Genomic DNA, 12,968 nt, shown 5'->3' with positions numbered 1-12,968 from the left:
CACAGTGTTCCTTCGTCCCATCATTGACTTCTGATCCAGAAAGTCTGGGGGTGGCACTGTCATTCTGCGTAGGTCCTTCCTCCAGGGCCTCATGATGCACACCAGGTCACATTATGGTAACTTGTTGCTTATACTTGATGCAGATAAGTCCTTTGGGTTTGATAACTGTGCTAAATTATGGGGCAGAGGTAGTGACTCAATTCATCTGGGTTTTGAAATCTCTTCATGTGCGCAACAAGAGAACTGTCACTTAAGGACCTGGAAATGTGTGAGTGACCGAAAAGCTGATGGGTTGGAGTGGGCAGAGTGAGTCTTAAAGTAACGTGAAATAGTTGATGAAGGGAGGCAGCCCCCAGACTCCCACACCCAGTGGGGTTCATTTCTTCTGAGTGTGCTGCGGAAAAGTGCTTGCTGCCCTTGAGTGTGTGAAGTGTTAGACAACAGTGAGTGAGGGAAGCCATGTTTGCTGTGTGGTGAGGAGGTAGAGGGAGCAGTTAGTGGAGACACTACGGATGCTGGGAAGTGCCACACATTCCTTGTCCCGTGATCTCTTTTCTTGTGGCACTTTGGGATTTTCAGATGTGTCCTTTATGCTTGCTCTGTTCCTCTGTGGCCTTCACTGTTTTCCTCAGATCCCTCAGAGGCCTAGGCTGGTTCTGCGTGTGAGTTGGTAGGATTCCCGTACCTTTATTTGGGGCCTCATCTCTGTAAACTGTCAGGAAATTAGGGTGCACACTTATGGGTGAAGGCATCCAGAGTTTTGTGTTTTCTCCAGCATGCCACTTTCAGCACCCTGCATCTATTTATTTTTTTGGGGGGACTTTGATTTGAGGACAGCCCAGTTTACATAGTAAGTAGCCAGGATGTGCTAGAGTGACCCTGTTTCAAAAGGGAGAAAGAGAATAAATAAATTGAAAAATAAACAGTAATGGAAAGAGACTAGCTTCACCAGGTGCAAAGACTGTATACAGAATCTAGGAATTGTGATTCAGTATTTCATATATGTTGTGTTTAAAAATATAGCTCTATTACTAAATATATTCCAAGTTCCACCTTTTCTGTATCTATTAAGATGAGTGTGTGAATCTTTCAATTTATAAGTATGACAGATAAAATTGATTTTTAAATGTTAAATCAGTGGTGTCATCTTTGATCAACTCTACTCAGTCACAATGTACATTTTAACCTTTTGATGAGTTCAACTTGTAGGCCCTTACTGTATAATTTTTCATCTCTGTTCCCTGTGATACTGACCTGTAGTTTTGTTTTTCTAGAAGTTGCATCTGGCTTTGGTATGATGGTGATATAGACCTCACAGAATGGGCTGATAATTATTTCTTCCTTGCATATTTTCTTGAAGAATACTTATAAACTGATAGTATTTCTTCCCTTAAATGTTTGGCAGAGTTTGCCAGTAAAGCCATGTAGATCTGGATTTGTTTGCGAGCTCTTCAGTCTTTAAGCTTGACATTTTTAGTTGACAGTAGGTCTATTGAAATTATCTAATTCTTTTTGAATAAGTTGAGATGCTTTCCATCTTTATAGGAAGTGGCCTATTTTGTCCAAATTACCAAAAATCTAATGTTTTCTAGTTATTCTTTTACTGTTGAAGAGAAATGATTGAAATCTGATCAGATGCCCAAACCCTCTTAATCCTGTGTTGATAGACTAAAGGGCATATTTCCTGTCATGGTCGGTCCTCAGATCCTGACTGGTTTATTTCTCCTCATCCTCCCTTCTGTGTAAAGGCTTCTTAGCCATAGTCCTTAGTCGTGATGCTATTGGATGTAACAAGAAGAGCCAAGGGTGGAGGGGCCACTTCTATTGCTTTAATAACTAAGCTCTTTATTTCTTCACGGCTTTCATTTTACCCTTTGGACCTCAGCTAAAAAAGTCACTTCCTCAGACCTTGGGTTTGTTGTTTGTTTTTTTAAGTCATACCAATCTCTCTCTCAAGATCCTATTTGTTTTGATTGTACGAATTATCACACGTGTGAATCAGGTCACCCGTTTGATTATGCCTTTATTCTCTCTTCCTGTATAAACTCCATGGAGCTTCTTGCATGCCTGTGTATGGCACAGTGACTTCCAAACAGTGACTGCCCAGTACAAATGTAATAGTTACAATAATATATAGTGGAAGCTATAATACTGACAGAGAGATTGAGCATGCTGTAGTTGGCATTCTACTTGGTGGTAATAAAATACTGTATTAGAGCAAGGAGAATTAATTAAGATCATATTGTAAATAAGAGGAAGAACTCAATCTTACACCCTGAGACAGGTAGAAAAGGCTGTTCTATAGTTATCTTGTTCTCAAATGTTTTTATATACCCTGTCATTGGGTTTGTTGTACCTAAAATGTGTAGTTATTATCTTTAATGTTTTTAGCATTAATTATAATAATAATTATAACAGCTACCATTTACTAAGTGCCTACTAAGTGCCAAATTTTTTATAAATGGCTCTTCATTCACTTACCTCTAGTGATAACTCCGTCTGCATTCTAGGTGTTTTGTAAGACTAACTGTAGTCAGGCATACAGAAGATCTTAGTTTCTATTGCTGTGATAGAACACCATGGCCAGAAACAAGTTAAGGAGGAAAGGGTTTATCTCATCTTACAGCTTTCTCTTTCATCATCCAGGGAAGCTGGGTAGGAACTCAAGGCAGGAACTGATGCAGAGGCCATGGAGGAGTGCTGCTTACTTGCTAGACCCCCTTGGCTTGAGCAGACCACTTTCTTATAGCATCCAGAACCACTAACCCAGGGGTAGCGTCACCTTCAGTGAGTTGGTCCCTCCCACATCAATCACCATCAGCCAAGAAAATGCACTGCAGGTTTGCCCACAGGCCAGTCTGGTGGGAGCCTTTTCTCAATTGTGATTTCTTCTTCCCAAATGATTCTCTAACTTGTGGTAAAAGTTACACAACCTGTTTGTTCTTATTGCTCCATCGAAGACTGAGTTAGAATGTGTAAAATGCTGACTTAAGAACTTTAGGTGTTCGGAGGGTTACCTAGTGATGCTTCCAGCCATATGTTGATTAGTTGTTGTAGAGTGTGAATGTGGGACAGAAAACACTCCCGGAAGGCTATTGGTCCAGCTAGGGTTTCTACTGCTGTGAAGAGACTCCACGAACACTGCAACTCTTATAAGGGAAACTTGTAACTGGGGCCAGCTCACATTTCAGGTTCAGTCCATTATCATGGCGGGACATGGCAGCATGCAGGCAGACATGGTGCTGGAGAAGGAGCTGAAAGTTCTGCATCTTGATCTACAGGCAACAGGAAGTGAACTGTCTGTTACACTGAACATAGCTTGAGCAAAAGAGACCTCAAGGTCCACACCCACAGTGACACACTTCCTCCTACAGGGCCACAGCTAATAGTGCCCCTCTCTTTGGAGGCCATTTTTGTTCAAAGCACCACAGGTATACTCAGTGAAATCTCAGATCTTTCTAGAGTAATATGTAAATAATTTCACTCCAAAGCCCAAGAAGATTTTTCAAAATGAACTCAACTACTTTGAGACCCTAAAAGCTTAAAGAGAAAGGATTTGTCCATGAACATTATTAAGCCATGAACATGCACACCTGCCTGTGTGTGTGTGTGTGTGTGTGCGCGCGCGCGTGCATGCAGAAGGGTGTACAATCGGCTGTTTTAGCAAAGGAGAACAGGTTAAGATAAATAAATTAGAAATTTAGTGTTGGATCTGAAGACACTTCGGGTCAAATGCAGGGCTACGTTACATAATTAATGGTTTCATGGAACTGGCTAATAGAAGAGAAGTTGAGTGTGCTGTTTTGTCTTTAATGCTAGACAGCATTCCTATTCTGCATATTTACATTTATAAAGATGAAGACATGCCATTCACATACACAGTGGGTATCCAACTTCTGTTGATATCCCCACTCTCCATTCCTTCTTCTACTGCACAGTAGCCAGGAAGCTGACCAAAGAACACATCACTGCCTTGAGAAAGTTTTCATGTTACTTGGCAAATTGTCAGCACCACCAAAAAATGGCTTAGAACTTAAAGCTTTGGTCAGAATGCTACAGAAGCAAGGTAACAATATGGATGAAGAAACCATTAGAGAGTACCACGACAGGTAGGCAGGGCTGTGCATGTGGAATAGTTAGCATCTATATACCTATTACTGTTGAAATATGTCTGTAAATTCACTTAGCATGATGTACATTTGTACTTTATCCCATTTCATCCATGAGAAGTCAAACCACAGAGAGAATAAATAACTTGGTGAAGCTCACAGTTCATAGGGAAAATGAGAGTTATAGCCCAGGCAGCCTAATTCTCAACCGCTTTGCTGTGCTATCTAGGGTTATCTGTAAGATGTGGACCCTTGGTGTGGATGGCAATCGTGATTTATACACTATTGCCACAGACCATGTTCAGCTAGAGTAGAGAGCACCTTACAGCATGAGGAAATAGATAAGTTAATTGGAGAAATAGGTGATAGGTAAAGGTGGACATCTGTGGAAAGGGCTACAAACAACGAAGAATTTATACAGATGATGATTGCAGGCTCTAAAGCCCCCAGTTCATTGTCCTTGACGCTGCAGATATATCATATTGATATTCTGTTCCCCTATGCCAATCCATGTCAAAAATCCATTCTGTATACACACAGGAAAAATCATGTGTAGTGTATATGTCCATCAGTGGTCCATTACACACATACACACAATACAACACACACACACACACACACACACACGCACTCCAAATATCTGAAATGGAAAGATAACATTTAAAGTTTTGTAAGATTCTAACATTGATTTGACTGGCCTGTTTTTTTTCTTGTTGTTGTTATTGTTGTTTGCTTTAATTTTAGTTTTTGTTCAGAATAGCTGAGGTGATCAAATCTTGAAATTCCATAGAGACAGTATTAGTGCTTTGGAGCTTTATTCTGGTAACAGTGGGAAGCCTTGTAAAGGAGATTTAAAAAGATACTTCTATGCTTTGGTTTGTGAAGATCTTTCTTATGATACCTAAGTGTAAATGTGAATGTCACTGGATTTGTAGAGAATAGTGCGAGAAAGCCCAGAGCAACATCTTTCAGGCCTGACATCACCTCGCATGGGTCTGCCATCTTTCTAATCCACAATCTTATATTTCCTTAGGTAACCCAGGCTTTTCCCCCTTTTACCTGCCGTTTGCGAAGAGCTTGTACTCTCTGACGAAAGGCCGCTTCCCGGTGTGGATGATCTCTCATGCTGGGTTTGCCTTGGCTCCCAAAGATAAGAAGATTCTAGCAGCACCAGAGGGTATGTCCGTCTTAACACCTTTTTGACTGGCAGTGAATGCGTGTCCTTGTTTCTAGAAAGCCTGTCAGCATTCACGGTTCACAAATGATCGCCTCTGCTAGTGGTCTTAGACCCCAGAGGCCACATTTTTTTTATAATTTTAGAGCTAGTTTGTCTTTTGCAGATAATTTTTATAAGGATTTGGACACATCAACAAGTTGAGTATGAATCTCCCTCTTTACTTAACTAGTGACCAGCTGTATAGTTATTGATAATGTGCGTCCAAAGTGGACTAGAGGAAGTGCTGGAGGGAAAGACTGAAACTTGGTCTTTAGAGATGCGTTCTCCCTCCTAGTCAAAGAGTGGTGACTCGGCAGTGCCCTGCTGATCAGGGAGTCCACAGCAGGGGTTAGAGGAGACTTGCTCATGTAACGGGTGCCATAGTTTGAGCTGCTGTGGTAGAACACCATTGACTAAGTAACTTACAAGTAAATTTATTTCTCATAATTTTCTGCTTTCGGCTGGAGAGCATATAGGGTTGGGAATTGTACCTAGAATCGTGTGGTGCTAGGAAAGTATCCCAACACTGACCACATCCCCAACCCATGTGTCGCAATTTCTCAAGGCTGAAAGGTTCAAGGTGAAGACCCTGGGTGATGGATACTGGGAAGGAGAGTCCACTTCTCCTCATAGTGGGAAGAGCTCTTGAAATCCATGCAGTAGCCCCATTAGAGTGCTCCTCAGAAAGGATTCAGTCTCTAGTATTACCACATCTGTAGGTAAGGGGGTGTAATCACTAGATCATTGATGACGCATTGATGCCGGTGGGTCTGGGATGTGTGGGTAGAGACGAGCCTGAGTGACAGTAGAGCAGCATGGAGGGAGGCGGGGTCAGGAGGGCTGCTGCTGCTCTGTGGGGCCCAGAGAAGGGAGGGCAGGGCTTCTGTGTGCTAATGTGCTAGATGCTTTATCAGGGAAAGGAACGCTTTTGTACATTGCAAGCTACCTGTGTTTTACCCATAGAATTCTAGCATGTTTACTTTCCTAAAGATCTTATAAATGAGGGGAAATACATAGTTAAATTCCCAACAGATGTCAAGCTCAAGAGTCTTCACTGTGGGGAGAGAGGAGCTTTACTGCTTGTTTGATTCCTGGTCCTTACAGGTCTCTCTTTCTGTTTTAAAGATACAGTAACATTTTACCTTTGTATTCTTTATGATTATACATTTCTGATCCTTTTAGATATTAACATACAAAATTCAATACACAAACCTGTACTCTATGAATGATCTACATGGTACTCAAAGATAGTTTGATTATGTTTCTTTTTTAACTGTGTACTCTGGCCACCCTCCATCATATCACATACAGTTGTTGTCTGATTTAAATAATTGTCATTATGATTATATATGTGAACTCTTCTGAATACCCTGTATATTCACCTAGCTTTTGGGAAGTGTTGCAGTTAGATAAGTAATATCAATTTATCTTGTTCATAACTTTACAGTTTATAGATCTCTTACTTCCAATGACTAATACATGATTTTATTCATCTTTTGAAGTAAATATTGCTTTTTTCAAATTAAAATTATATTTGCCTTTTATGTAAAATTTAGATGCTAAGTAAAATGTTTAAGAATTTCTGTTTTATAATTTAAAATTGAAAATGAATATTATAACATAATGCTTTGTTTTGTTATGATCAAAAATTAACTTCAAGTAAATATATTGGCATGTTAGCATTGAGAGACCAGATTCTGTGCTACTTTAATGTTGTGTAAGTCACCCAGGAGTCTTACCCAGATTGAATTAAATCCATGAGAACTGTCACTTGGTGGGTGTTATCTTCAGTGATTTGTTTGGTTATTATTATTTTATTTTATTTTTCGAGACAGAGTTTCTCTGTGTAACAGCCCTGACTCTCCTGGAACTAGCTCTTGCAGACTAGGCTGGCTTCAAACTCACTGAGATTCACTTACCTCTGCCTCCCAAGTACTGGGATTAAAGGTGTGCACCACCATCCATCCTTGTAATTATTTTTAAACCCCTTATAAAAATGTAATGATAAGCTATGTGTCCTAAACCTGAGTAATATACTTTTTTTCATAAAGGTGCTTTACAACATTTATTTACTGCTTGTTCCTGTTCAGAAATCATAGTTGGCAAATATTACGCACTGAGAAAAGGATGTAGTTTAGAATTCTTCCACAATAAGTAGTAGACTCCCAGTTTCATTCCTGATGTGTTGGGCTTGGAATCTACTGCTCCTCTCCTCACAGCAAGAAGTAAGCTGGACAAACTGAAAATCCATGATTTTTCTTAGCTATGTCAGACACTCAAGACAGCAGGACCAATGCCATGTACAACCTGGGGAGATGGCTCCACCATGAAAGGACAGCTTACTTGAAATCTTAGGGAATCCTTAAGCCAGGAAAGCACAGATGGAGGTTGTGGCGAATCGCCGAGCTCAGGTGAAACGCAGGCTGCGTAGAGAGTGAGATGGAAGCCCAGGCTCTCTTGAGCATTGCCTCCAGGGACTCCCTCTTCAGTTGTGAGTCAGTGTTGTGGCTGAGGTTGGAGATTGCTGCTTGTTTGGTTTTGCCTTTTAGAATGGTTTCATTATTTTATATGTGTGGTGTGGTGCCTTCATGCACACCTTATAAGCCTTTGATGTCTGAGGAGGTCAGAAGAGATGGGGAGTTGATGGAGGAGTGTCTATGTGTTACTTTCATTGATTAATAAAAAAAAAACTGCCTTGGCCCTTTAAGAGGATAGAAAATTAGGTAGGCGGAGAACAGAATTGTGGGAGAAAGGAAGCAGAGTTGGGGAGACGCTTCAGGCAGTCGACATAGTCGCCATGCCTCTCCTCTCCTCTCCTCTCCGAGATGGATGCAGGTTAAGATCTCTCCTGGTAAGCCACCCCTCGTGGTGCTACACAGATTACTAAATATGGGTTAAAGCAAGATGTAAGAATTAGACAATAAGAGGCTGAAACTAATGGACCAGGCAGTGTTTAAATGAATACAGTTTCCGTGTAATTATTTTGGGTAAAGCTAGCCGGGTGGTGGACACAGCCAGCCGTTCCTTCTACAGGGAGTCACAAGTGGTTGTGAGCCACCATGCTGAGTTCTGGGAATAGAACCTAGTCCTTTGCAAGACAAACAAGTGCTCTTTACCTCTGAGCCATCTTTCCAGTCCTGTTTGTTTATATTTTAAGACAAGGTCTCACGAAATAACTCAAGCTGTCTTTAAACTTGCAATCCTCTGCTTCCAGCTCTCTAGAGGAGGAGTGGTAGGAGTGTACCACCATGTCCAGTTATAGTTTAGATTTTAAATGTCCCCAGAGTGTTCTGCTGAGGGACTGGTTTCCAGTGCAGCAGTTTTCAGAGGTTAGGGTAGGGCCTATGGGAGGTGATTATGTCAGGAGGGCTCTGACGTCATGAGTGAATCACTCCATCTAGGGATTTATAATCTAATGGGATCTTGGGAGGTGGTAAAACCATTTTGGAGTAGGTGGGTCATTGAGATCATAACCTTGGAAGTTATTTTTTTCCCTTTCCTCTCTTTAATTCCCATCACCAGGAAGCCAACAGTTTTGTTCTGCCATTCCTTGCCTAGATGGTCTTTTCCTCAAAATACTCAAAACAATAGGGCTAGATAGCTATGGGTTGAAACTTCTGAAACCATGAACTAATCTCCATGGGATGCTTTGTCATGGCAGTAAAGCTAGCACAGTAATTATCTGAAAATATCCCCAGGGTCTTCCTGAGGAGGGAAGAGAAGAAATCATTTTGCAGCATTCCCAAAGAATTCTCAATAGCAAATGCTACTTTCCAAGGGATGAGACTCTGCCAGACCTTGTCTAAACCAAGGGAAGAGCCTCCTGTCCTTCTTGTCTAACATAGAGAAGAAAGTAATTTGAAAGGTATTTTTCCCCAGAGTCTCAGCCCCGCCCCCATGACATTAAGTATAAGGTTGTAGTTCACTCTCCCGTATTTTACCCCGTGTCAGTAGACTTCTGATATAACAAAGGAGTGTGCGCTGGAAGACACAGGAGCGGATCAGGAGGTCTTAGGGGAAGCCAACTGCGAGAGGGTGGAAAAGCAGAGACGTGGAGGAAACCAAAGCCTCTGGAGGATATTAAATGTAGTTCAGGTCCTGGCCACCTTGACATCAAGCTTCATGCAAGGATCTGTTTACCTCGGTTCCTAGAACTGGCACATCACGTCCAGCTTCAGTCATAACATGACAAGGCTTCGTAAAAGACAAAGAAAAAGTCAAGACAACTAAACAAACGGTGACTCCTAACCAAACGCAGATGTGCCTGGTGCCGATTCTCAGACTATCAGATGGAGGATTTAAATAACATGGCAGTCAATATTGAGACTCCAGTGAGAACTGTAACACACTGCAGAAGAGTGGGAACCAGTGACAGCTGGGAACTTTGAAAGGAATCAGAAGGAAGTATTAAAATACTGCAACAAAATGAAGACTGGCTTCCTGGGCTTGTCTTTAGACCTCATGCAGCTAAGGAAAGGATCTGTGGAATTGAAAATAGGCCAGTAGAAACTTCCCAAACTGAAATGCAAGAACAAAACAATAGTGTTTTTAAAGAACAGAATATCCAAGAACTATGGGCACTTTCAAAGATGTGACGTCCACATAATTACAGTACCAGAGAACAGAGAGAATGGAGCCAGAATAATGGAAGCACTTAAGTCAAATAATAAAACTCAGATTCAGAAACATGGAGTACACTGAGCAGGATAAAAATCTTCACCTTGTGTTCACCATATTGAAATTAGAGGGAACCAAGGCAAAGAGAAGCCTTGAAAGAAGACAACAATGAGACTTCCAGTGCCTTCTTGTCAGATATAAATTAGAGGGGAATAAAGTAAGATATTTCGGTTTGAAAGAAAAATATCAGCAACCTAGGATTCTGTGTTTAATAAAATTACCCTTGGAAGTAAAGGATGAGTAAAGACTTTGTAGACAGAAGCTGAGGAGACCTTTTGCTTTAGCTCTGCCCTGGGAAAGAAGAATGAAGACAGAAAATAAGTTCTATAGCAAGGATGGAAAGCCGTGGTTAGAGCAATGGCTAACCAGTTAAGAGGACTCGCTGCTCTTCAGAGGACCAGAGTGCAGTTCCTCGCACCTGTGTCCCATAGGTCACAGCCACCTGCAATTCTGCTTCCAGAGCATCTAGCACCTCCTCTGGTCTCTGGATACCTGTGTTTGTATGTGTGCATACACACACACACACACACACACACACACACACAAATGTGCGTGTGCTGGTATACACATGCACACACAAGCACTCTTGGACAAGCCAAACCCATACACACATGTACACACACACACACCCATATGGACCCAAACATATACACACACACACACACACATGCATACACACCACACATACATACATGCATGCACAAACATAGGTACACTCATGCACACAACACATATGCATGCACATACAAATTAAAAATATAAAAGAGAAAAGCTAGGAAGAAGAAATGAGTAAAAGCTTTAAAAGTTCATTATTCTAAATTTACCTAATACCTGCTCAAATTACTTAGTGATGGTAATGTGTGGGTAAGTGGTCTGAGTCTTGGCAAATACTATTATGACAATGTTATATAACATACGTGAACTGAAGGCAAAGTAATATACTGTTAATTGGACTTATATTAAGTACTGCAAATTCTAGGGCAACCAATAAAAGTTTTTTTTAAGAAATATAGGTACTATGATAAAAAGAGAAAATGAGATGATTAAATATGCTTAATTAAGACTAGAAAAAGTTAAAAGAAAGAAAGGGGAAAGGGCAAATGTGTCAAATAGAAAGCACTTAGAGTAGCTGCAAAGATGGTTCAGCTAAGAACACTTACTGCTCTTGCATAGGACCCAAGGTGGGCAGCTCACAGCCATCTGTAACTCCCTCTCCAGGGAAACCAATACACTTTATGGTCTCCCCAGGGCACCTGCACTCAATGCACATGCCTACACTTAGACATTCACACGACACATATTATTTTAAAAAGCACATGTAAGTTTTATACATCATTTGTCTATTGTATTAGTAATCATTTTGACAATGAATACTTCAAAAGACAGTCTCTTGGAGTACATAAAAATAAGGCCCAACTCTCTACTGTCTACAAGAATCTTTACGTGTAAGAGACTAGTTAATCCCTAATGAAAATTATCTGTCCCCATTGCTCAAACTTCTGAGTGATATGCAGCTATCATGTCTTATCTTGGAGAGGCATGTAGTATAGAGAGAATTCTTATTATAGCAACAGCAGCTGTGACAGTAGCCATTCAAATCTGTTCTAAAATCAGAAGCAAATAAACAGAACATGAGTCGCGACTTTAAAGTGAAAACAGACATGAAGGGTCACCCATGATTAGTGTTCTCAAACTTTGGCATGTCTCAAAGTTACCCAAAGGTTATTAGAATAAATAGTAATAATAACTCACTGATCAGTAGATGTGGGGCACCACCTGAGAGTCTGCATTTCTAGCAAGTTCCCAACAGTGTTCCTACTGCTAGGGATGGGGTTCCTAGGACCCCATCTTCCAGAGCTTGACCATGGATTCTTCCCCACTATGCACTAGTGCCCCACACAAGTGAAAGATATATGTATGTTGTGAGTCAGAATTTAGGAAATATATTTGTGTTTTAAAATGATTTTTGCTTATTTATAACTTTCCTTTAATGCTTATTGTTTGGATTGGTTCTATACTTAATAATGTGTTAATAACTTAGCAATAGTCTGAGCTCTTTGCTACCTAATGAGAACAGTGCCATCTAGAGGCATTAGCCCAGAGGCCAGCGGACGTTGAAGGGGGATGAAAGGGCAGTCTGTCATCACTTAGGATTTATGATCAACTAGGCAATGATAGGTAGTACTGCAGGAGAATCAATAGAGATGCCATGTCCACCTTCCGAGGTGACTATTTCCATCTGACCCTAAGTATCCCAAAAGTTCTAAGAGGCCGAGTGTAGCCCTGGGCCTTACAACCTATGTTCCGTATTAGAGGTTGTACTTTCTAAGTGGGGGCCATAAGATGGGTCAGTGCAGGCAGGACAGATACATAGTTCCCATGCAGGATTGTCACCCTAAGTACAGGCGCCTGACGTGCACAGCATGGTTTGCAGAATACATAATGAGGGAGAGAGCGAGTGAGCTATGGCAGCACAGCAGAGGTTGGGCAGCATGCTTTGGCCTCATGTGCACATGTGTTAAAACTATAAACAGTTGGAAGTGATATTCTTTTTTTTTTTCTTCATGGTTTATTTTTTTTTTTATATTTAAAAATTTCCATCTCCTTCCCTCCTCCTCCCCCCTCCCTCCCCTCCTCCTTCCCCTACCCTCCCCTCCTTCTCCCCCTTCCCTCCCCTCCCCTTCACCCATACCTCCCCTCCTTCCCGCTCAAGGCCAAGGAGCCATCAGGAGGACCCTGGTCTTAGCATAGAATGGAAGTGATATTCTTGTTATAGCACACTGACAGAAATGTGAAGTGGATATAATGACAGAATATAATACGGCTGTTCTCTGATACCACACAGGGATGATTTAAGAAAGATACATAATTTTTTTAACAATTTAGGAATTTAAATTGTTGTCTGGCTTTGACTTACTGGAGTCCGCTTACTTGGTGGTAAATTTATTATCAACTACTTCAGGTCC

The 12,968-nt window shown here is 41.1% G+C and overlaps 1 protein-coding gene across 7 annotated transcripts in view; it reads left to right on the top strand.

Moving 5' to 3' along the window:
• Window positions 1-12,968, top strand: part of LOC119806759 (lipid droplet-associated hydrolase-like) — a 67,896-nt gene that overhangs the window by 12,036 nt on the left and 42,892 nt on the right. For all 7 annotated transcript variants that reach the window (XR_005284262.1, XM_038318729.1, XM_038318731.1 and 4 more), the window contains one exon: window positions 5,143-5,286. Coding sequence is in view for 6 of the 7 variants with exons in the window: in XM_038318729.1 (XP_038174657.1) it covers window positions 5,143-5,286 (144 nt within the window). In the remaining variant the exon portion in view is untranslated. The remainder of the gene's footprint in view (window positions 1-5,142; window positions 5,287-12,968) is intronic.

This window comes from Arvicola amphibius, chromosome 2 (genome assembly GCF_903992535.2).
Source record: "Arvicola amphibius chromosome 2, mArvAmp1.2, whole genome shotgun sequence".
Taxonomy (NCBI): domain Eukaryota; kingdom Metazoa; phylum Chordata; class Mammalia; order Rodentia; family Cricetidae; genus Arvicola; species Arvicola amphibius.
This window is presented reverse-complemented; position numbering and strand designations above follow the sequence as displayed.